Here is a 24,992-nt window from a genome sequence, read left to right as displayed (position 1 = left end):
GGCGTGGGGCCGGCGCGGAGGCACGTCCGCGCCCGGCAGGGGGCGCTGCAGGCGGAGGCCTCGCACTCTCCGGCGCGACGCTCCAGAGCCGGCGGGGCCTGTGGCGGGAGCGGAGCCGGGAGGCCGCGGCGGGAGGGGAAGGGGGCACGGCGCGACGGGAAGAGACGGGACTGGGGCAGCGCGACCATGGAGATCGGCACCGAGATCAGCCGCAAGATCCGGGTGAGAGAGAAGCAGCCGGGTCGCTCCCTCTCCGCCTACGGCAGCGGCCTGACCCCGCTTGTGGGGGGCAGGCCCGGCCGCTGGCCGAGGCGCCCGGCTCCCTCCGGCCTCCCCTCAGACGCGGAGGTGGCGGGGGCGCCGCGGCCGCGGCAGCGCCGAGCCCCCTTCCCCCGGCGGAAGGAAGCGGCGGAATGAACCCCCACCCAGGCCGGGGTTACCGGGAGCTCCCGGCGGCGGGCGGCCTTCGGCCCCGGGGCTCCCCGGGGAGGGGTACAAGCAGGAGAGTCGTTTTGGGAAGTGGAGCCAGGGTCCTGCCGTACCCCGGAGGGCAGCTGCCGTCTCTTCCCGGAGCTGCAGTTCTCGCCCGGCCGCGGCCCGCCTGGGACCCGGGCCCAGAGCTGGGGGCTGCGCGGGAGGGAGAGGGGCCGCGGCCGGGCCTTCTGGTGTAAGCCCCGTCACCGGCGGATCTTGTCGGCTGCTCCCACTCAGCGATCACAGTTTGAAAATCCTGGCAGGTTTTTTTTTTTCTTGCTGAGCCGGGAATGACCTTTTGTCAAACCATCGGGGATTCGTTTTCTTCACACCTTATGAGCCTCGATGGTCTCAGCTTTAAAAAAGGACAGCTGGGACTTGGAGGTTGTCTGGTGGCACTGGGAACTGGTATATATGAAATATGGTAGAGTGTGTGAGATTCCTGGCAGTTCTCGCTATTCTGCTGGCAGTCCCCCACTGTTAGAACGTTTGTATCAGGAGCAGTGGGAAATAAGAGCAGTAACAGGTTAAACCAACATGTTCAAACAGTTAATGAGAAAAACTTTGCTAAGCCTCCCACCGTTTTGCGGTTAGAAGTACTTTGTTGCTTGGTCCCTTAAATGCTATTTTATTATTTTTTAGGGTGCTATAAAAGGAAAGTTGCAGGAGCTGGGGGCTTATGTTGGTAAGTTTTGTCATGCGTTTAGCAATCTTCTTTAGGTTTGTTGCCGTTAGATAGGAAACAACTAGCTAGTTGATGGAGTAGTGTATTTCCTTATTATTGAGTACTGCATACAGAAGCTTTAAGCATGGGGTGAGTTATCTGAAGTGCTGGATTAGTATGAAAGAAAAATACTTCACAAAATATGTATAGTCTAAGCATAAGAGGAGGCACTACATGGACATCAGTGTATGAAGAACTAAAAGGAATGAACTAACAGTCTCCCCTTTCAAGGAGAAATGGTGGCAAGGGATTTGAAAGAAAAATAAAAGATGTTTCTGTGAATATTTAAGGAAGTTTCTTTGAAGCACAAGGAGAAAAGCAACATCCTTGCAAATATAGGAGCAGTTAACCTGTGACCACTCTTGAGATTGAGTCAGTCTTTCTTAGGCATCTTTTCAACAGCTTTTTTGAATTCAGGGTGAGACAGACATTTGTCAAAATTAGGAGAAAGGATACTACTGTAAGACAGAGATAGGCTGAGTATTTTAGCAGGTGGAAAGGCCATGTCAGAAACATTACGTAGGACAAATCTGCAAAATGTAAGAGCTTGACTGTTATATGGAAAACTGAGAGCTGCATTAAGGTAATGTTGATGAAACGTATGTAACTGAATCTTCGAGGCAGGGTGAGATATTATTTTGGATTGTGTGGAGGGAGGTACAAGTAGTGAGAATGTCTGTCTTCTTTTTTCTTTTTTTTTTTTTTTTTTCCCCCCGAATCCAGAGTTAAGTGGATATTGCAGCTAGTTTTTACAGCAGTAAAAGTTGGTAACTTAACACAGTGTTCTGTTGGAAGCAGAATACCTCAGTCCTGCAACTGCCTGCTTGTCTGTGATACTTCTTGGATTTCAGGTGAAGGAAGGGAATTGAGAACATAGTTCAGAGATCCCATGAGTTGCAGGACCAAGTTCAAAGTTTGTAGTTTGATCTTGAATTCAACTTATTTCCTATTTAAAGGGGACCATTGTATTTACGGAATCAAAACTGACTCCATAGAAGGGAGTTACTTAGGAGCTGATGTTCTGAACTCAGCAGGTGCCAAGGAACTGTGTTTAGAATTTTTTCATTGTAAGATAGTGGTTTTTTCACCATCTCAAAAGTTGTCTTTTTCAGTAACTCATTTTTGGTTTTTTACTGTTACTCCAGGTTTCAGTTTCTCAGTCCTTGATTCTTTGTCTGCTTTTTCCTGTGTTTCTGAAAAAGTCTTTTTTATCTCTAATACCAAGATGCTGGTATCATACTAGTAGTCTTTGATTCCAACTATGGCTGATTATTCTCCCTCTGTTTTTATTTTCTTTCTGTTTCTTGTATTCAGAGGGCACTTCCCAAGATCAGCAAACGATGTCTGCACTTTGTTCTTGGTCAGCTTCTGAACTTCTTTAAATAACTTCCTATTCTTTATTGCCAAGTCTGACTTCCCTTGGCCTCTTTTTTTGTTCTGAAGCACTGTTTCCAAATTTCTATTTTTTGGGGGGGTTTCTTTTCTTGACTAGAGTATTTTGGACAACTTTTCATGTAATGTTTTTCAAAAACTCTGTTTCTTTTAGGTAACTGGTAGAAATCAGTTCTCCCTCACTCTATCCTCTGTGAGCAAGACCATGCTTTTGTTTCTTTCTGTAACTGCTAGTTCTTTTCTTTTGAAAGGTCTTCTACAACAAGACATGTTGAAACTTACTTGTTGTGTAGAACTTACAAAGGAAGAATTCATACCTGTGAAGCAAAAGAAAGATAGTTAAATATTCATCAACTATCAAAATTTCCAAAAGGCTGTAATATTGCATACAGTTTAAGTTGGCGTAAGCCAACGCAGTCACTGAGAGAAGTGGTTGTCTGTCTGTCTCTCTCCCTCTATTGTACTGTTACAGGTAATTATGCTAACTTATGTTTTGATCTATATTTAAAATATCTTTTTCTTTTATCATATGTTGAACCACCTGAGGATCTGATCAGGTTTAAAAGTAGCTAGACCAAAAAATAAAATTCGTTCTAAGTTTCTAGATCTGGGTATCTATCCATCTTGCACAACTCATACTTTACATTAAAAAAAAAGTTAAATTTTAGGCTAGGAATTTGTTATGTTGGAACACTTGAATAGTGATAGCGGAGTGCAGGTGCAATGCGTGCATGTTATTTCTGTAGTCTGGGGTACAGGTGAATTATTTGCAGGGTACATAGACATAGAAGAAAGGCAATTTTTGATCTGTAGTTTGACTTCTATTTAAGATTTTTCATTTTTAGGTCTTTTTAATGTTGTGTAGAGACTTAACTTGATGGAATGAGTACAGATATATTAGCACCTTCGTTCAAATTTGCAATTTGAAGTGGATTTCCCACTATATTCCACTTACTATTGTTATGTTCATGTCATGGAGTGGCACTGGAGAGCGTGAGGTGTTTGATTAAACTAAATTGAAGTATGTGCCCTTGAGCAACAAATGCGCCATTCAGTCCTTCAGAGTAGATCAGAGGTAGGCCAAAGTAAAAAGCCGAATACCAAACTCCCCAAGTCCTTGATCTGTTAATGTCAGATTCAGAGCACCTTCCTGTCCGTTCTGATGAGCAGGTGTACCCTGTGTGAGCAGTCCAGAAGGGAGTGGGTTTCTCACTGTGCATGAAATTGCACACGTTAGGGAGTTAGAGAATCAGACTCTCGGGGTTGCTGGGTTTTGGTTGGGTTTTTTTGATGGAAAATCTGGAGGTTAATGCAGTTTTGATTTGTTTAATGCACAGATCAGAAAGGGATATTTATTTGTTTTGGTGTTTGTAACTGAAGGAAATTTGACAAGGATAAGGTGCTATATTTGGCAATATTTGAATTGATAAAAATTGTGGATGGTTGTTAGTGTTCAAGTAAAAAGGATATAGACAGCAGAGTGGCTTTCTTTTATCTTGTCCTTTTTGTGTTTTATTTACTCTTTAAATACTTCAAACTTATCTTCATCTTATTTGCATCTGAAGTTGAAGATCTTTTGTTCCTCACTCATAGCTGAAACTTGTATTGAACCTCAGGGGAAATACAAGTCTTGTTAATTTGCTTACCTAATCCTCTTCCTGCAGACTCTTTATAGTAAGACTGGAAAAAAAATCTGGTTGCATGTTTCAGGATGTTTGCTATGTCTTTTATGATTTATTATACTTGAAAACAACATATTTCTTTTTCTATTAGATGAAGAGCTCCCTGATTATATTATGGTTATGGTGGCCAACAAGAAGAGTCAGGAGCAGATGACAGAAGACCTTTCCCTTTTCCTTGGAAACAATACTGTCAGGTTTACTGTCTGGTATGTTCATAAGCTACTTGTTGCACTTTTTAGCAGTAATCAGGACTGCTTTCTATAAGGGAAACCTGGGAATTTAAGAAGTTACCTATCTTCCTATTGTGTAATTTACATTAATCAAAACTTTCACTTTGCAGGCCTAATAAGCAAATTATTTTTAGTCTGTCAACAACCGCTATTGCAGTGATTGTTAAGTGGCAAAGAACTAGAGGACTTATATTCTTTGTTTGCTCATAAGTCTAGTCAAATTTTTGAATGAAGTGTGAAATGCTCAGGTAAGTGAGGGCCATATGTTGACTTAAAAAAAAAAATAATACTCCTGCAAAGCCCACTGTGAACATGAGAGTGTTATTCACTGTAGTTAGGTGTAAAATAGTTCTTCAAAACCAAACTTCTTTGCTTTTACGCTAATAGCGCTTTGGATTGCTGTCGTGCATGGGAATTACTATATCAGGACAGATGAGCAGAGGTTCTAATTCTGTATACCGTCTTTGTCAAGGCTTAACACCGAATGCTTAGGTATTCCCACCTCTCGGGCTGTTTATTTGTTACCACCACCCAGGTCTACAAAACACAAGTAGAACCCCAGAATCATTGTGACCAGAATGAATTAGCAGCAGATAAACTCTTTCCTAAACTCCTGACAGGGTGCATTAATTTATGCTGGTTTTGGGACTCAGACAAATTAGTGACACTTACAAGTTGGTGGGGTAATTCCAGTACTAGGGTTTTGACTGAATCCTGATATACGGTAAGAAATAACACAATAATATGTAGCAGAAAACACTTTTATGGCTTTGTAAATGAAACTGAAAATTTATTGGGAAAAAAAAAAAATGTTGAGAAAGCGAATTTCAGCAGGGAAGAGAAATAAAAAATATTTTTTTAATATATGTTTAGAACTGGATATCAGCTGCATGTAGATACTGTACCTCCTGCTGGTTTTGACACCTGCTTAAATTCCAAATGTAATGAGTCGCTTAATCTTGATTCAGTATCCACATGTGCTTATAAATACAAATTCAGTGTCAGAGTGCTTTGTCAGGTAACAAAGTAGGTATTGGTTAAAAGAATGATGGGAAAGAAAACAAGATGAAACTTATGCAATAACCTGTAAGAGGACTGGTGGAAAAAAAGTTAAATAGCATTGTAGGTGAGAGTTTTATATGCTTTTATGTCTTCTGAAGGCAACCCAGGATGTTTACATTCTTAAACATGGTGTCTCTGGCTAAATACAGTACTCAACAAGGTCTGCCTTCCTTGGTTTGTCTCTGTAGCTGGTAATTCAGGGTCATCTGGCAAAAGTTTCACAGAATTCTGTGGCAGACCTGGCAATCCTGCTGGTTGGCTGACACTTCTTAGTCTGAACCAAGTGTCAGATCACAGTTATCTGGAGGTCAGTGTGAAAACTGATATGCATCAGCAGAGCTCAGTTGAAACTTTTAAGAGTGTTCTAGTGAAAACTCACAAGGAGGTGGGTATAAGCCTTCCTTATACTCACATACAGTCTTACTTTTCCCAGTTTCAGTCCTTAAGTCCCTTCTGATACTGGAGATGCCCATAATCAGGTTTGAATTCCAAGTAGGATATGCATTTAAGTGTTGGGATTTTTTTCTTTTCACTGTAATGCATGTTAATTTTTAAACAGCCTTATTGTTCTATAACCTTTTGATTTTCTGCATTGCTTCAGCTTGGGGCCTTTTTCACAGGCAAACAGCAAATGTAGTGCCTGGCTGAGCTGTTTTTGCTCAGCAGCATGTCTCAATATTGTTGGTGTATACAAAACAAGCAGGAAGAATCCTGAGTATGTTAAATGCTGTGAATTGTATTTTGTTTAGGTTTGTGTTTAGAATTATGTTTAACTCTGGTGTGTAATTAAAGTTTATAGGCAAAGTAAAATTTTCAGCTATACTTCAGGCTTTTTTGAATTGTTGCTTTTGAAGACACTTAACTCGCACTGTTCATTGTAGTGAAAGAGTGAGAAGTACTGGCTTTAATTATGTAAACCAACTAAATGCCAAAAGTAGATGATGTGATGAATACCCTACCTGCATGTATGAAGACTCACTGGAGGCGAGATACTTAAAGCCTCTATTTTGAGGTTAAACATGTATCAGTTGATTGGAAGTAAAGTTTTAGATAAATTAGATGCTTGCTATAGGAGGGGAAAGGGAGTTGGTTTCTGAATGTAAGTTAAAGTTTTCTCTTTTGCTTCCTTCCCTGTCACACATCTATTTCAGGCTCCATGGTGTTTTGGATAAGCTGCGATCTGTGACTACTGGTAAGTAAGAAAATGAATTTTGAGTGAAAGTAGGTTTATCTTTCCTGTGTAGCGTTGCATGTCTAATGAGTTTCAAAAAAGATCTTAGCTCGTTGTTTTGTTAATTTTCAAGCTATATAGTCTTTTGGGTCCTGACGCTTTAGAAAATTGCTTTGTATTTTGAGATAAAGAATTTATTGCTGAGTCCATAATTTATTTCCAGGTGTTTCTTGCTGATATTTTCAGCTGAAACAGCTTTCAGCTTCATGTGTTTCCAGATCTGCACAATGTCTTATTTGGAGTTTCTTAGCTACTTTTGCTACAACATCTGTATTGCTGTGCTTTGATGTAAAAGTGAAAGGTGCCTGTCTCCACAGAACCGACCAGTGTGAAATCTTCAGAATCTACTGTCTTTGAGACCAACCTTCCTTCCAGCAAAAGCAGCTCGTGTGTGAGTGATGAGAGGAGGCGTGAGGATATAGTGCCACCTCTTGCAGTTTCCAGCACTCGGGCTGAAAAAAACGACTCAAGAGTCTCAACTAGCTCACAGGAGCAAAGGAACACTGCTTCACGGTAAACCTTCTCGTTACTTACAGACACATTCAGACATTAGTAGTTGTGTGACTGTAGTAGCCATTCTGAAGAGCACAGATACTTGGAAAGATCAAAGTACTTTTGAAGAGTAAAGCATTGCTACAATTTGTTTCATTAAAAACATTAAATTATGAGTTCAGATCCGTTTTATTAATGCAACGGATGGACTTAGATTAACCAAACTAAAAATACCAATCAGTGTGTTAGGTTTGTATAAACAATAATACCTTCATGGTTCTTCCCTGCTGGCTTTGTATAAAAGACAGTTCTCATTTTCCAGAACTCTATTTGCAGATGATTAATAGTTGACAATTTCTTATTTTATCAGGCAGTCTTGTGAAGATGGCTCTGCATCCCGCTTAACATCTACAGTCAAGCCTTTGAGGGAACTGTCACCTTCTGAAGCTGTAATTGACATTAAACCTGAACCAGATGATCTAATTGATGAAGACCTGAACTTCGTGCAGGAGAATCCTTTGTCACGGAAGAAACCTATTGTAACTGTAACTTATGGTTCTTCTCGTCCTTCTGCTGAAATCTACCGACCACCAGCTAGCAGGAGTGCAGATGGCACTGTGCATGTGCACAGATTGTCCCAACAGGGCAACTCACAGGGGAGCCGGCAGTTAGACACACAGAGCTGCAGGTCTTTGGAAACAGGCCAGCTGTGCAGTCCAGAAGCATTTGGCAGCTTAGCAGAAAGTTACAGACCCACCTCCAAACTTAGTGCTGATAAAGTAGGCAGTGAGGTTAGTACGATCTAAACTATTGCAGTATTTTACACTTGCTAGGAACCTGAATTACTACGTGCACTTCCAGTAAAATCTTGACCTCAGAGAAATCGAAGGACTTCTGTTACTGATCCCAGTAGGTTTGGGATTTCATTCTTTGGGTCCACTGACAAAAAGGGATTGCATAGTTTAACATCATCACCTGACAGGTTGCTGCATCTCAGAGTTAATTAGCTTGTACATCTTCATGCCATATTGAGTTGGACTAATGGGTTAGCACATTACGATGCACATGGTGAATCAAAATAATAATTTTGATCTTCAGATCATTGGAACAGGATGATCTTCCATAAGTGCTATGTAAATCTCCAGCTTTACCCAGTCCTGTAAATCAGTATTTTTGGGATCTGTTTACTGATAGAATAGTTTAAGTTGGAAGGGACCTTTAGAGGTCATCTAGTCCAACCCTATTCATACCTGTGCTACATATGTATTAGTCCTAAAGCCCAGATATGTTGCTTATTAGGATTATTACACTATTTAGAACCATGGCATTTAAGAACTCTTTGGGATGGGTGTTGTACAAGCACAAACTAAAAGGTGATTGCTGCCCTACATACTTTGGAGGCCAGACTAAGCCAGGCAGGGTGATAGTCCTAGCTGATTGTTTTAAGACTATCCATATCAATCACTTGAGCGCCCTTTGTGAGAGGAATGAAGTTTAAGGCTGCTAATGTTGTAATGAAGCAGGAATTTTACATACCTTGTATTCCAAGTGCGTCTGTGTTTATTACTGCTTATATAGTTCTCTGTCTTTGCACTACTTACTTATTTCTGTATAAAGGGCAGTGAATTGTATTCAGAAGTCTAGAATGCTTTACAGAGATATGTGCTGAGGTCCTTGTGTTTTAAGATGATGGGAAAGTGAGAGTGAGAATATAGTGATTTGTTTAAGGCTGTACATAAATCATTGATGAATGACAGTCATATCTCTCCTTGGAAATGTTAGAAAAAGGTCTTGTGACAGTTTTCTTCTATGACTATTTCATGAATAATGTCCAGAAGAGGACTGTTTCAGGAGCATTTCTTAGAACTGTGGACCTTTGCTGTATTCTGCCTTCTCTTAGATGAGTTCTTGTGCTCTGGGAAGTTTTACCTTTAAAAAGGTAATTTCTTTAGGTATTGGGTTTTTTACTGTATTGTATTCTATATTGGTGTAATCCAGGTACATCCCTTAGGATATTTCTTCCTCCTTGGAGGATATGGGGTCATTTGAAGGGGACTGTCTACAAACCTGGCATGCAGATGCCTCATTGTGCTCCTGTATAGTTCGGTGCTGAGTGATGGTTCCTACAGGAATTATTGATGTGTGTGTTCTCCTATGCTTTCATGCAGTGTAGCATTTAAATTTGTCACTGCCATGTGTACTGCGGTGGTAGTGACTGGCTGCATCAGAACAGGGACCTGGCACTGCCTAAAAGGGACTATCCTGGCTCTGCGTAGCTATTAGCATCCATTGGAATATGTCAGCTTGCTAGAAATTAATCCTATAATCTGAAGTTAGAGTTGATACAGAGGAGAAAGTAATTCATACTGATTTCACTTTATCAGGCTTTCAGCAGGTATATCTTGAAGGGTAATACGAATGTATTTAGAAAACCCTGCCTTTTCTGTAGATGTTGGGTAAATTGTCTGTACGTTAGACTTTTTTCTTCTCCTTTTCTAAATGTTATTTACAGTTACCTTTTTAATGAAATGTTTCAGTGTAAATATTGCTGATTTTCATAGTCTCTAGTGTTGTCACTTGTTTCTGCAGACAGTACAGTAGTCGTAGACTCGCAACTTGAATGGAAGTTCTCCATCTTCTGGCTCTAGGTAGAATTGCAGTATTTTCTTTGCTGTCTTATTAATAATACATGTTTATGCTAAATGAATTGTTTTGGCTGCTCTATTTGTTGTAGGAAGAAGGGTCCAGGAAGAGGCGGTTGCCTGTTGTAAGCTCAGTAGTCAAAGTGAAAAAGTTCTGTAATGATGGGGAAGATGAGGAGGAGGAGGAAGACTATGGATTGCGAACAGGAAGCATCTCCAGCAGCGTGTCTGTACCTGCGAAGCCAGAAAGAAGGTACTTATGATCTCAGTGATTCTGTGTGGTTTCCAGAATAAATTTAAGGAGCAAAAACTTTGCAGTGGAAGGTGGGGGAAAACTTTTGCCATTTTGAGAACTGACAGACAAAATTCATTAAGCCATTTTTATATATTTTGTACTGTCTCACAACTCTGTGGCTGAGATGTCTGTTTATGCCGCCTTTTTTCTTCTGATTTTGTAACCTGATTTTATTATTGTGCATAAGCTACAATGGAATGTGAAACTTCACACTATTTAGGAAAAGTTCACTGGCGAATGTTGGCATGTTTCAGATCAGGTATTTAATGTGGTAAAATAACTTTCCAGTTTTAATTGCTTTGTTCTTATTTCAGGAATAGTTTTCAAACCAATTATCACTTGTTCTTTAAGGTGTTTTTAACTTTTCAGAAGACTTGAGAGTTTTTTTCATTTTTTTCCTGCTCTCTCATTCTGCCTGAATGTCAGGTGTCAGTCAGAGTACATCAGTGGTTTGTATCTGATTTTCGACGGTAAGAGGAAAAACATCTAAACTATGGAAGGGATGGTTCTACCAGTCTCCAGTGCTGGCTTGTAAAGATTTGTTTTAAGTTAGTACGCTTTATTGAATTTATCTTCAGTGCCACAGCACATTTATCTGCTTTAAACATCCCTATCGTTCATGTTCAAAGACAAACAGAAAGGGTTTTTTACAGCCGTATGTTTTCGATAGAGTCGTTTTTCAGCTGGAACTTAACTCGCTGGGGCAGCTGAACGATTGCTAGTGCCAACACAAATGTAGCAACAGGCGTGTGAGAGGCAGAGGTGGGAGAAAATGAATGACAGAGTTGGTGCCTTTCAGATGCAGCATGGGTTTACAGTAACTTAAGCTGCGAGGTGAAATCATGCCTCTGGACTTCCATTTTTGAGAGCATTTTGTAGATCCCCGCCCAGTCAGAGAATGGGTTAACAAGCTGAAAACAAATACAGATAAAGTGATTTTAGATGATGATTTTTTTTATATCAGTATTACACATAACTGTGTTAACCTGTTGAAATATCTGTGTTTAACGTGGATACAGTTGCTGTTGCAATTCGTGTACAATTAATTATTTTGTTCTCTCCCTTAGACCTTCGTTGCCACCTTCAAAACAGGCCAATAAGAACTTAATACTGAAAGCAATCTCAGAAGCACAAGAATCCGTTACAAAAACAACCAATTATTCCACTGGTAATAAGCATTATTTTTGTTCGTGCTAAGCTGTAATATTTCCAAGCCCTGTTTTATAAATCCGAGCTAAAGGTAGCACCTAGAGATAGAACAGAATGTTAAATAGCTCGTGTTAGTGATACACATAAGGGATGTTCCATGTCCTGTGAACACTACATTAATCTTCAGTGCTGAATTATGAAAGCATAAACAAGAGAGGAATGAGTTGTTTAAAATATATTAATCAATATAGTAAGTCTGTAAAGTGTTGAGAGGCGAAATGGAAGTGCCAGAAGTTTTCTGAAGTTAATAGTTGCCAAGGAGAAGGTGTTCCGCATTAGGCAGGTTGTTTGATCTAATTGGTTGCTCTTTTATCCCTTTCTGCACCCTCTTCCTTCCTTCTGAGAGGGGAGGAGAAAAAAGCTGAGCAGCAAAAAGTCAAAATGCACTGGATACAGGTAATAGAAGCGCAAAAAAACCAAGCAACATACTGATTGATACATCAGCGTGTATTGTCTCTAAATGGTGAGGCTGCAATTTTAGTTCAGTGGTTTTTGGTACCGAGTTGCAGTTGATCCAGCAACTGAGCAGTTGCCTGTGTGTAGGCATTCAGTTCTCCTACCTAGGAGGGACTTCTGCTGAAGAAGGGCAAATCCAGCTATTAGCTCATGTGCTTTCGTTTCACTGGGTGGTGATAAACCTAGGGTTGTCAGCAGGAAGCATTGCACATTGCCAGGGAGGGGACATTCAATAAACTACCTAAACCATGACTTTTATGCCATCTGGAGCAACACTGAAAGATCCAAAATCTCTTGCCTGCTCTCTTTCAAAACCTGCAAACTAACTGTAAGGAACATGTATCTTCCTTCTACATTAACATGTTTACAAAATGGTCATTGTGAACTTCTTCTGTGTTTTCTTGTTGTTACTTGTATTTTCAGGGTTGCATAGGTGCTGATAAGTAGCTCTAAAGGCCTGTGGTGTGTATGGATTTTTCTCTGTTCAAAGGCTCTTGAATTGGAGGAGGTGTCCGTGTGTGTTAGAAATGGGTTCTGGAGTGAGCTGGTTTTAAAACAGAATAAATTGTATGGATGACTAATAAAGATTGTTGCCAAACTTAGAATTGAAGAAAAATCAACTAAGAATAGTTCTAGTAAACGATTGAATTGCTCGACTGCTTACAAAATGTCTTTCGTACAGTAAATGAACTTCTAGAATGAAATTATGTTTCTTCATTAATGGCAAATAACATAAGTGCCTCCCAAGTATTAGGAGCTTGTCTTCATTCCAGATGGTAAGCAGAATGAGCAGTTTGTTAGAAAAAAAGGTAGGAGCACTGATACCCGTAAGTTCTGATGCCAGTTATCTAGCAAGGAGTGTTTATGGTGGAAGAAGCAGCAACACAGGGAACAGTACTTTGAGGTGATGCAGGAAGCTCTTTCCTATGTACATAACAATATGGCAGGAAATAAAACATAGTCAGAAAACTTTAAAATTAATTAGAGCTCTTGATTTTTAGTAGTGGTGATCTTTTAGTTTGGCTTGCCAACATGAGGATATTTCAGGGGAAAGACCAAAAAACCACCACTTTGTGGTTTAATACAGAGGTGATTTGTGAGTTTTATCTGAAGTATCATGCAGCTTCTTCCACTTCAGAGGTAATATTTCATGTACTTTTTAAAGTATTTTGAATGGAATGTGGAAAAAAGCTGATTTGAAATACATAAGTAAACCAAAATGGTAAGATTGTAAATGACAAGTCCAGTACGGAGTGGTACATTTTAGTTGTATGTGTCAGAATTTGAATGCTGATGTGATGTTCAGGCAAGGGAAGAATATGCTTAGCTTTTTACAGCCAGTTCTGGTGGTCTAAGCAGAAGCCAAGCAAATAAATCAACCTGTTACTCTGCTACCCCCGGTTCCCTTCTACAGCTACCTGAAAGGAGGCCTACAGCTACTCAAAAAGAGGTTGTAGTGAGGTGGGGGTCGGTCTCTTCTCCCAAGTAACAAGCGATAGGACAAGAGGAAATGGCCTCAAGTTGTGCCAGGGGAGGTTTAGATTGGACATTAAGAAAAATTTCTTCCACAAAAGGGTTGTCAAGCACTGGAACAGGCTGCCTAGGGAAGCGGTGGAGTCACCACCCCTGGAGGTGTTTAAAAGACGTGTAGATGTGGTGCTTAGGGACATGGTTTAGGGGTGGACTTGGCAGTGCCAGGTTAACGGTTGGACTCGATGATCTTAAGGGTGTTTTCCAACCTAAACAATTCTATGATTTTATGATTCTACTGTCATTGAGTTCTATATTCTACTTGCCAGCACCTTAGCATAGGGTAGCTGACACCATATGAAAAGTACACATTGATAATCCATGATTTTTTATATGGAAGGTGGAATGAAAAGTGATTTCAATACCATAAGAAAGTAAGAAATGAATTATTTGTAGAAGTGAATGAGTGAATACTTTGCTGATGTTGGTCTAATCCTTCTCATGCTGTTTTGTCTTACAAGTAGATGTTCTGAGTGCTCTATGCACATGCACAAATGTGCTTTCACACTAAGAGTTTTGAAAGTAGCGAAATGTTTTTTATGGAGACAGGTGTTTGGGTTTTTTGTATTGTTTGTGTGTAGGAATTTATTAGAGTTATTTTAGCACCATATGTTGTGTGATTGGGTTGCATGTAAATGATTTACCATTGTCTATTTAAAGTTCCGCAGAAACAGACTGTTCCAGTTGCACCAAGAACTCGAATTAGTCCAGAAGAATCTCAGTTAGAATTAATCCATATACAAAACAGACTGCCTGCTCTGAGTTCTCCACTTCAAGTAGAAGAGCCAAAGGAGCAGACAGCTGAAGGAATTCAAGGTCATCTGATAATGTTCTTTAAAAATGTATACCAGGGAATGTCATTTTACAACAGGCTGAGTGGAGAAAATAAATGCTTTTAATTTTTAAGTCAGCATTAAAAGTTGTGTGTGGAACTGCCCTGAAAACCAAGAAGCTTTCTACAGTATGGCTGAGAGATAGGTAGATACACACACACACACAGAGCGCATCCTGGCATGTCGCTGAAGAACAGTTTGGGATAAGCAAATGCAATAAGCAAATATATCCATTTATACTGGGATAACTTCTCCCTATCTTTTGCATTTTTTCCCTTAGTGTCTTGTAGAATTATATCTGTCATGCAGCTTATGCATGAGAATTAAGATACTTTAGATTTGAAATAATTTTGCAGCATATGAAATATTAAAAGATTCTTTCTGACATATTGTTACCACACAACTAGTTCTAATGGTTTATTTTTTTGTGTAAATATTGGAGTACTATATTTGCTGTTACAGGGCAGCTGATACCAGGATAACTGTGAGCAATAAGCTTTGTTTTTACTTCTAGTGTTATGAAACTCCTGAAGGATAGTGGCATAACATTTAAAGGCAATCAAAGTATCGTTTCAGCATGATTTTGTTACAAAGAGAGAAGTATATGTGTGTGTGTGTGTGTTAGTTACAAGGAATCATAGAAATAAGATGGTGGAAAAACAATTCTGTAAGAAGTTAAGTTTACTCTTGCGAAGTGTTTGGATATTTAGATTATTGAGTAAAATTTGGTTCTAATAAGGTCTTTTTACATCAGCTTATACTCATTATTAATATGGTAAATATTCATTATTTTTAAAAAACCACTATTTTTTCAGTCTCTTATTTCTCATATAGATGTATTTGGAATCTTTCTGCCAATGTAAAATAGTTGAAATTGTATCTGTAAAGTACGTAAGAAGCCGCTTTATCAGTCTTTGAGTTAACATACAGAAGATATTTATGCTAAATATTTTTGCTGGTTTGCCATTAAAATGGAAATGACAGCTTGCATAGGAAACCTACAGAAAGCAGCAGTCAAATGTAGAACAGCGCTGCTCTGATTTGTTTCACCTCTTTGAAGAAGACCATGAAGTAGTCCCTTGTAGTTAGCTGAGTGTGTATTCTCTGAATAGTCCAACACCTCTACAAATGAGGAGGAAGAACTTGGTCTTTCTAAGTTGCCGTACCCACAGACCTAGTTTGTACTGAGCAGTGGTGGAGTCTTTCAGTATTTAGATTTTGCCGTGCCATCTGGCTGGAGAAAAGTTACTGCTGTGTCTGAAACTGAGAAAGGGGTTCATAGCAATGAGAATGGCTTCTTTTTGTCAGAAGTGTGGAGGTTTAAGGGGTTTTTTGTTGGGTTTTTTTTTCTTTTTTCTTTGTTTTTTTTTGTTGTTGTGAAAGGAATTAGAAGATAGGCTTGAGGTCTTTAATCTACAGTTTCATTTTGACGTGCAGTAAAATATGTTTCTAATTACTGTTTTTTTAGGAGCTGAACAAAAGGAGCTCTCTTCTCGGCTTCAGATTGATCCTGTGATTGAAGATACCTTGCAAGTAACTCAAGGTTAAGTCTTGTGATCTTTTCTTCCTAAATAAAAATTGCTAGTTTTCAAATTGAACACTACTGGTCAGTGAATGTTAAAATATAACTTGCTTTTCAATTAATTGTACTAATTTCTAGTATTTTCTAGTTTCTACATCTCTAAGGAATAAAAGCGTTACATCAGTAGGTGTTCAAAGCCTCAGAGATTTTGCAGGGGTGTGGACTCCCTCCAGTGCTGTTTCAGCACAGCCATTCCAGTATCAGCATTTCCTGGTCTGGCCTAGTATGGCCTGTGGCTCTTGTTGATCCATTTCTGTGGAACAAGCAAGGAAGTAAAAATGTTTTTGGAAGCTACTAGTAAGAAATTAAACCAAAATAAAATTATCTTATCAGTAACATAGGTTGATATTAAAAAATATGCTGTAAGTTAAGAGAACAACTACAACCTTATTTTTCTCTTTTATGTGTAATTTTTCTCCCAATTCAGATTACTATGATGCAGAATCTATGGTCCATGCAGATACTAGGTCATTTATCCTGAAGAAGCCCAAGTTATCTGAGGAAGTAGTGCCACAGAATCAGCAATTGGGAAAGAGGGCTACAGAAGCAATGCGAGTGCTCTCGGGGCGTCTAATACAGACACGGTAAAAAGTTGTTACTTTTACAACTGTTCTTCGTCTGAATGCTTGTTTGTGGCTTAGATGGAATCATTTATAGTTGTGCTTCGTCAGTCCAGTCAGGATCTGTGACACCATGGAAAATGTACTGACATTGAATAGCAGAGGAGAAAAAGCAGGGGCAAAAAGCCTCCCAGAAATCCTTCTAAATGGAAGATAATTCCCAGGGTCAACTGTAGCTTGAGCATGTCCTTGACTTGTGAGAAAAAAGAACTGAAAAGTACTGCTCTTTGTCATAGCGGTTGTGATTTCTGAAATCTCAGTTGAGTAATAATTTTGCTTAAATTACCTTTAGTTTTATACCTGTTTCGCCCTGAGATTACATTTTTTAAGAAATGTCTTTTAACACCATGTTGAGAATGGTGGGTCCTGAGCTCTCAGTGCTGGAGGGAGAACAGAACGTTCTGCGTGCAGGTAGCTCGGTACCTGTAAGCCAACACACAGTTACATGGGATGTGGGACAAGTGATTTAAGGCTCCTTAGTGGTGAGCTTGGCCAAGCAAAGTTAAAGTTGATGTCAGCTTCAAATGATGTGTTCCGGGTGTTTTTTCATTTCCCCAAAGGAACAACGGCCAATGCAGAGTCATTTGCTTAACTTTTTAAAGGCCTTGATAGCTCCTGCTACCAAATAGATTTATGTATCTTACCTGTTAAGTTAAAAACCACTCAGAGCAACGTGATGTACTTCATCACAGTGGGCTGCTGCATTTGAGAAACTGTTAATGTTTCCTTTGCACGAGTGGCTTTAAACAGCCAGTGTTAATTGAAAATAAACCCAACAATGAACAAACAAACCCAAAAGGGTAACCTCGCGATCTCACAGTTGAAAACTGACTGTGCTACAGGAGAGTGGTAAGTTTTTGCATGTGAATGGGTCAGTTTCTGACTGCTTGAACCTGAAAGTTCTGGCTAGTGATGTTTTTAACGTGTTGTTTTTCTCTCTTCTTAAAGGCATTCTACACTGTAATTACTTTTAGCCTAATTTCATATTGAAGCATAGTTTATACCACCACTGTCTGTTGTGAACTCCGTGGTGTGTTTCCAAATATTTAGAATCACATGCCTTTCAGGAAATCCCTCGGGTGAAACGAGTAGGACAGTGGAAGACTGGAGAAAAAATGTGCATCCCCTGTTTTTATACTTCCTCTTTTATCCATGACTGCTGTCAGACACAGGCTACTGGGCGAGACTGATCTTTCGATCAGGCCCAGTGTCAGAGTTCTTAGTGTCAGTATTTCAATTCTCTCTTCCTAGGCCTTAACAGCTTTTACACCCACTGTTTCATAACGTGCTGTCCAGCATTTTTGAGAAGACACCTGTTTTGTGGGTTAGAAGGTTTGTGATTCCAAGAATGATATTTATCCTCACTTTTTGTCTCGGAAGTGTAAATTCCTCAGATTAACCATTTTATTTAATTGTGTCTGTAAATGAGCTTTTGGATCTATCTGTTGAGCAGAATGCAGCAAACTGAAATGGACCTACCAAATTCTCTGCTGTATGCCATCGAAAGCTGTGTTTCTTATTAGTGCTTCAGGGAGACTTAGAAGGCAAACTGTTAGGTGGAGTACGTTATTAGTGGTGTTAAAAGAAGGTTTGTTACTGCGTAAGTCTCCGTAGATTAGCTTGTACTACTTTTAGTTACTAGCACAGCTCGCTCTTACTCAAACCTCTCGAGTCAGAAAATCTATTTTTACTACATTTCTTTGTTTGATAGAGACCAGCTTACGCAGCCAGAGAAACCTGCTAGTCCCAAGTTCATCGTGACACTGGATGGTGTGCCCAGTCCACCAGGATACCTTTCTGATCAAGAAGAGGAAGATATGTGTGTACCTGAAGGATTAAAGCCAGTTACCCAAAATATGTGTGCCGGCAAAGGATTAAAAGGCCTTCGAGCACAGCAGATGCAGATTGTAACCAGGCAGCTAGAGAGCTGTGATGGTAATTACGCTTACCAATGGGATCTAACATTAATGTGGTGGTTTGATTGTGGTGAGAACTCTTGGATATACCATTCTTAAGAAATCAAAATGATGGTGTTTATTCTTCAAATTAGAATATTCCCTAGGCAAATGATGTGGTGGTTCAGTGGGGCCGTGTCTTTAGAAGCCTTTATCTTGGAAAACTAGAGCAATACGGCACATGGGTAGTTCTCCACACGTCTCAGTATGGGTAAAGATTGGGGGGTTTCTTTTGAATATGTGGTTTGTCTTCATTGCCAGAAATCTGTACTTCTGGTTGACCCGTTATCGTTTGTCCCCGTGGTGGTGGACAGGAGGTTTTATGATGAACATTTTGCCATGCCTTGAACTTCAAAAAATACATCAGGTGGTATTAGTGTTTCTGTCTAGATCTGTGGTATCAAAAGGAGCCTGTTAAGTATAAGGTGTTGGTAGAGTCAAGTCGTGAGAATCTCTGAAAGGAGAACTTAAACAGTGTGTGATTTTACTTGATATACTTTGTATATTCAGGATACCTCTTGAATAACATGGGAAATTGCTTGCTGAAGCATATGTTTGAATTGGTTAGAATGCTGACACAGTGATGAAAAATACAGAGGATATTGTTTTGTCATAGACATGTTGAATACTTGCCACATGGTCATGCTTGGATTCATATTTTTTTTTTTATTATCTTATGAAAAATAAGGACCTTTATTTTCCATAGTAGCAGTGCATCAAAATTTTCTGACCAAAATAAAGAACAGGATTCGATGCTATACAGAGAACTCTTGAATTTCATGGATCCAGCTGTAAATGTGTAGTGCACTTATGAGAGCACCATGGGGGAAAAGCAAAAGATCTTTCAGGTCCACATCCTTTCAGTCCCACTGGCTGCAGAAGTACTGCGCGTATCGGGCAGTCTTAAAGAAGACAGGAATGTTGTGTATCCGTTGGCACGTTGTTACTAGTACGGTGAAATACATGTTGGGAGATTACCCTTGCAAATCTGTGCTTTTACGAGTACAGCCTCTGTCGTGTCCCTGACGGAAGCAGTTTGGTACAGGAGAGTGTTGCTGCTGTAGTTAGGTCTCTGGCAGGGACTCAACTTGATTAGCTGTGTTAGCCAGAAGGAGCAGGGGCGTGACTGAAGTTCACACAGAATCAGGTCCGTGTGGAAGTGATTTGTACAAGTGGTGTGGTTTGGCAGCAGGGCAGCGTTTGGCTTCAGTGTTGCAAGGAGAAGGCATAGATGAGGCTGAGGATGGGGTGAAGCTGAAGCAAATGTGTCACTAGTAAGGTCAGAGGGGTAAGCCTAGCAGTCCTGGAAAGCTTTGAAAAGCCAAAGGTTTAGGCAGATCTGGAAAAATAGGACAACGGTGAATAAATGCCGTGCATTTGCAGAATGAAGTTTTAGAAATAATGTTAAATGGGAGAAAGTCAAAGTCCCAAGTTCCCGTAAAAGTAGTGACGGCGTTGAATGCTTCAGCTTGGAATTTCTTAAAATACTTTTCTGGACTGGAGCCTGGGTTCAGGTCACTGAAGTGAATGCAGTATCTGTCCCAGGACATTACGTGAAAGTGGTTCTTTTTTGGTGTGTGCCTCCATACTACTAAATCCTATCTGATTAGTGTAAAAATTGACTTTTTACTTTATCTCTTGAAATAATTTTCTAAAGCCAAAAATATCTTGGAGAAAGGAAGCATAGCTATTATTAACACATGGCTCAGCAGAACAGTCGTAACTAAGGTTCAGTTGAAGAACCTTTGTCTTGTCTGATGAAGATCTGGTCTGTTTGACTTTCACACCTCAGTTTGGACTTGTGAAGAAAATTAATTTATTTTGCTTGTGAACGGTGCAAGTTTGATCTTTTGTCACCAAAAGGCAGCTGGCAATCCAATAGTATGACTTCTTTCTCTTTGTAGTTTTGGAAGTTTTCTTCAGGTAATATAATTGTTCATAATGTTTTACTGTCATGATTTTTTTGAATAATAGAGCCTTATCAAGAATTGGGTTAAAAGGAGAGAGAACAGGAAATACTGGGAATTTCAGTTATGCTGTATTGTGTATGCCGGAGTGCATAGAGAATCATAAAGGTCCCAGCTTGTTTTTTTTCTTTCTGTCCTAGGGGATATGGAACAGTTAAATGTGCTGCAAAAACAGGAGAAGGTGCTTGAGCGCTGCAAGTACTGGCCCGCCTGTAAAAATGGAGATGAATGTGTGTACCATCACCCCACACTACCTTGCAAGTGAGTAGTGCACAGCTCATCCACCTGATGCGTTATTTTTATTTTTATTTATTTTTAATTCAGCGCTACAGTTTCCCCTTGGTGTCAGTAAATATTCCAAGGGGGTGTCAGTCTGTTAGGGTAGGACCAGAGCTAGGTTATCCCCCTGTCATTTCTTCTGTTTCCCCCGTCCGCCGGGTGCCAGCGTACAGTGATGTGTTTAACAGGCAGAGTCACAGCTGTGCTCCTGCAGAAGAAAGCTTAGTTCAGCGTGCGTGCAGGCTGGTGGTTGTGTGTTGCTTAGTGATGTGGGAATTGGTGTCTCCTTCAAACAAGAGGTGCTTCACCGCTAGCCGTCAGGGTGCCTTTGAACACGTTAGGGTCCCGTCACATACTAATGCAGGGATTTCTTTCTGTTCGGAAGCAGAGGCTAACTCTGGAATGCACCCCATGCCTTTGACTTCTCTTCCACAAGCAGCAGCCGTCCAGAAAAATGATTTCTGGTTTGAGATGAATGTTACCAGATCGGGTGGCTTCATTTACTCAGACATTTGAATTTTCTTTTAAAATCTGACATAGCTAAATTCAGAGTAACACTTTCTCCTCAGTGGATGAACCGTGTTACTTGGGGAATTCTGCGCCCCTCTGCACGAAGGTCTGGATTTGCGGTGCCTGTGCTGCTCTGCGTGGCACACTGAGAACAGCGCGCCTTCGGTGGCACAAGCAGCTCTGCTGCCCAGCTCCGCTGAGCGTGCGGCGGTTTGGTGGGTCACTGCGCGCGAGGGGTGTCCCCAGGAGAGCGAACGCAGACCTGTTCGCGTCGGCGTGCGCTGCCCCGCCAGCCCTGCTGCGGCGGGAGCTAGCGCACACGCGCAAGCCCTGTGGCAGTCCTGGCTTTCTGCGCTACAGCTGCCTGGGGATTTTGTGCCCAGTATGGGCTTATGACTCACTTTCTTTTCCCTCAGAGTTTTTCCTAACTGCAAATTTGCTGATAAATGCTTGTTCATCCATCCAAACTGTAAATACGATGCCAAGTGCACTAAGGCAGACTGTCCTTACACTCATGCCAGTCGACGAACCCCCCATCCATCTCCTAAACCAGGTGAGCACCTCTTGTTCTTCTGAGCTTTAAATGAGAGGGCTGAAGGGAAAACAGTATTTTTGGAAGCAGAAACTGACAGTGGTGAAAAAAAAATTTTTTGCTTGATTTGACTTAATTTTCTTTCAACTGTTAATGCTCAATGAAGAAGAGTAATCAAGTGTTACTGCAAAAACAGTTATCAGAAAAATCCCTGAATGCTGTGACGGAAGAGTCCCTATGAAATCTATGCGAGGGTGCAGCAGTGGCTTGCACAAGCAGTCCCGTCTTCTGGAGGGACTAGCCAGCACTGCCGTTTTGCCCACATTTGTTTCTTCGATTGGATACGTGTTGTACTGAGAGCTTGACACAAATGGAAAACAGGGGTGTCTTTGTATGAACATTTGTTTTCTTTAATAACACCGTAGGAGTTAACTTAATGGAATGCCGAGATGACTTTCAGGGATGAGGTTACCCAGTGAAGGCAATAGCTGTGTTTGGGTTATGGGCTGGTATTCCTGAGCCTTTGAGCAGTGCCAAGGTGGAGGAGTCCTTCAGTACTCGCTGAAGTCGTGGGCTTTTGCAAGTGGCTTAGCCCTCAGTCGCAGTACGATGCGGTTGTTACTTTGGCAGGAGGCAGAGTACAAGGTGCCGATCTCCTGTAGCGTTTCCAGCAGCTCCTCTGTCCCCCTGGGGCGTGTGCTGCTGCTCGGCGCTGTTCAGTTCGCTTAGCTGGAGCTCCGAGCAGGCCCCCTGCTGCCTGGATCGGACATTTGAATGCCTCTGCCTGCCGGCATCTCTGCTGAGTTCGGTGGAAGCATTGCCGTGACCGTGGTACCTTCTGTCCTGAAATGCTGAAGCACCGAGACTAACCGTTGCCTGATAGTCTTGTTCTGCCCTGGGATGAGATCCACTGAGCGCAGTGGGATACGCTTCCCCTACTTCGTGCAGAACTTTGGTGTATTATAAAACAGGTTCTTGCAGAAGGGTTGATATATTTAGGTTTATGTGGAACTGTATTAAAAAAGCAGTTTGTTCTGATCGAGGCTCACTTCCTGTTTTTCTTTTTTGCTGTTAGCACCACTGCCCACACCATCTATATCCCCCGCTAGTCCGCTGTGCAAGTTTTTTCCTGCTTGTAAGAAAATGGAATGTCCGTTTTACCACCCAAAAGTAAGAATTCTCTCCTATCTCTTCCTTTCTACAAAGATACTCAAAATATGTTACTTTGGGTCAGGAAATGTCACTAGCGTTTCACTTTTTGCTTTTACTTTTCACATTTTAACTTTAGCTCAGAAACAGAATATGCAAAAGCAGTGACGTAAAGGATTTGGGTAATTGTATTTTAAAATAATCTTTCTGCCCGATGCTTCCGGGGAGTTTCAGACAGAGAGGCAGCCAGCCATAGCACTTGTCACAAGTCTGCCCAGCCAGGATGCTGGGGGCAGAGGAGGAGGAGGAGATCCTGTAGCCTAAGACTACGTTTAGACTCTTGGCTCTTCCTTCACCTGTGCTGCAATACACAAGAACTTTAAAGATTGCCCAGTTACCCTGCAGTGTACTTTATACAGTACAAGAGTTTGTAGCTGGGGTACTTCAGTAGAATTGTGTCCCTGCCTGTGCTTACGCCAGTACGATTAGTGCTTTTTCAAGCCCTGACACCACTGGACTGCACGGGCTCACCACCAGGCCTCTGTTCCTGGGTATCCTTAGCCAGATACCCCGGCTTTTCCCCTGTCTTTCAGGTAATGCTGTGTCACGCCCATAACTTGTACGCACAGGCCGGCTGAAACGGAGCTCTGTGAGCCCTTAAAAGCGAAGGCACTTCCACCTGTCCGTGCAGGGGCAGTTTTGGAGCATCTACTTCATAGTTAATACTTTTGACGCAGGATTTCCTTCTGCCGTTGGGTTGAACCGATGCTACTGGTCCGTGTAGCTGTTGCTTCAGTGACCTGTCGGGGGTGTCGTACCGCGATACCAACCGGCACGTGACGCAGTCAGGGTTAGCCTGTTCAGGAGGGCAGCCAGCTGGCTTCGTGCAGTCCCTTCTGAAATGCTTTCCTTTCTAGCACTGTAGATTTAACACCCAGTGTACGAGACCAGACTGCACTTTCTACCACCCAACTATTGCTGTACCTCCGCGCCACGCCTTGAAATGGACCCGAACTCAAACCAGGTGAGGTACTTTGTTTTATTTTATTTTCTTGGTCAGGTTTAGAGTGTATGTTGTTAGGTCAGCAATGTAACTTTACTCACAGAGTAACGTGTGTGTGATGAGCAGCAAAGACTGTATGAACAAAGATACCCGTTACGGGCATCTGTCGTTAGAGACACCTCTGTCCTGCGTGGGTTCAGTAGTGTAACCATGAACTAACGTGATGTGACCCTGCAGCCAGGGCATGGCATGTCCTGACCCGGACACGTTGTGTTTCCTGAGCTTTATCCGAATGGAGCTGAAAATCCAACATCAGCTCCACCGTTGTTTGATCTCGTGTCCACGCTGTCTTTTCCACAAACTGTTCAGATGTTTCTCGGAGTGTTCCTGGCAGAACAGCTCCTTCCTCTCATCTACCCCTGATTTCAGAAGCTGGTAGGAAACTTCCCAAAGCTGCAGCCACTGGCCTGTATTAAAGGCAGTCAAATCCCGTGAGCGTTTCACTCCAACTCATCCACAAAGGTGTTAATCATTACAGGGGTAGGATGCAAATCAGTTCTCGAGTCATCTTCACAGCCTGGTGGGGCTGTTACTTACGTGAATTGTTTTTCTCTTTCTCCTCAGTGAATGATTATGATGCAACTTGGGCCTGAACTTTGCCTCCTTTGGATGGCAGCGGAAGGGAAGATTAACCACCAGGGGCACAGGACGTCAGAAAAACCCATGCATTTCGAACTTTTAATATACATTGTTTTCATAAAATGAGGTTGATTGCATACTTGAAATGTCTCTAATTTTCCAAGTTTGTAAGTTTGAGCAATTTTACATTTTTTTTACACTGTAAGAAGAAAATGTCTGTGTAAGAAAAGTTTTACTTCAAGTTCCATTAAAAACTTTCAAAGTGTGTTTCGTGTTCTGGTTAGGTAGTGCTTCTTGCCTAAGATCAGGTGTGTGGAGGAAGTAAGGACAGTGTCAGAAGGGCTTGGGAACCTTACTCCTGCGTTTGGATCATACCAGAAGTGGTTTTTGTTCGGCAGACGTTCGGTACCGCGCTACAGCTGAACTGGGGTCCTGGCAAACAGTGACCGAACTCTTCACCCGCTCACAGGCAAAAGGAGCGTAAGTGGTTTGGCTCTGGGGCGC

At 41.3% G+C, this 24,992-nt stretch overlaps 1 protein-coding gene across 4 annotated transcripts; it reads left to right on the top strand.

The window, feature by feature from the left end:
• The first annotated feature begins 193 nt into the window (after nucleotides 1–193).
• ZC3H14 (zinc finger CCCH-type containing 14) lies at nucleotides 194–24,752 on the top strand. 4 transcript variants are annotated; one of them, XM_086461930.1, is made up of 16 exons: nucleotides 194–222; nucleotides 4,364–4,478; nucleotides 6,716–6,756; nucleotides 7,113–7,308; nucleotides 7,658–7,826; nucleotides 10,022–10,182; nucleotides 11,292–11,392; nucleotides 14,080–14,235; nucleotides 15,721–15,795; nucleotides 16,262–16,418; nucleotides 18,166–18,389; nucleotides 20,517–20,637; nucleotides 21,582–21,718; nucleotides 22,773–22,867; nucleotides 23,764–23,870; nucleotides 24,474–24,752. In XM_086461930.1, exons 2-16 carry the CDS (start codon nucleotides 4,387–4,389, stop codon nucleotides 24,478–24,480), a joined length of 1,839 nt encoding a protein of 612 aa, XP_086318056.1. In that variant the 5' UTR covers nucleotides 194–222; nucleotides 4,364–4,386; the 3' UTR covers nucleotides 24,481–24,752. The 4 variants fall into 4 exon arrangements, with proteins under 4 accessions (XP_086318056.1, XP_086318055.1, XP_086318057.1 ...); XM_086461929.1 differs by having other exon boundaries at nucleotides 7,658–8,078; XM_086461931.1 differs by lacking the exons at nucleotides 21,582–21,718; nucleotides 23,764–23,870; nucleotides 24,474–24,752 and having other exon boundaries at nucleotides 7,658–8,078; nucleotides 22,773–22,846.
• The last annotated feature ends 240 nt before the right edge of the window (nucleotides 24,753–24,992 follow it).

This window comes from Leptosomus discolor, chromosome 3 (assembly GCF_034619465.1).
Source record: "Leptosomus discolor isolate bLepDis1 chromosome 3, bLepDis1.hap2, whole genome shotgun sequence".
In the NCBI taxonomy this organism is placed as follows: domain Eukaryota; kingdom Metazoa; phylum Chordata; class Aves; order Leptosomiformes; family Leptosomidae; genus Leptosomus; species Leptosomus discolor.
This window is presented reverse-complemented; position numbering and strand designations above follow the sequence as displayed.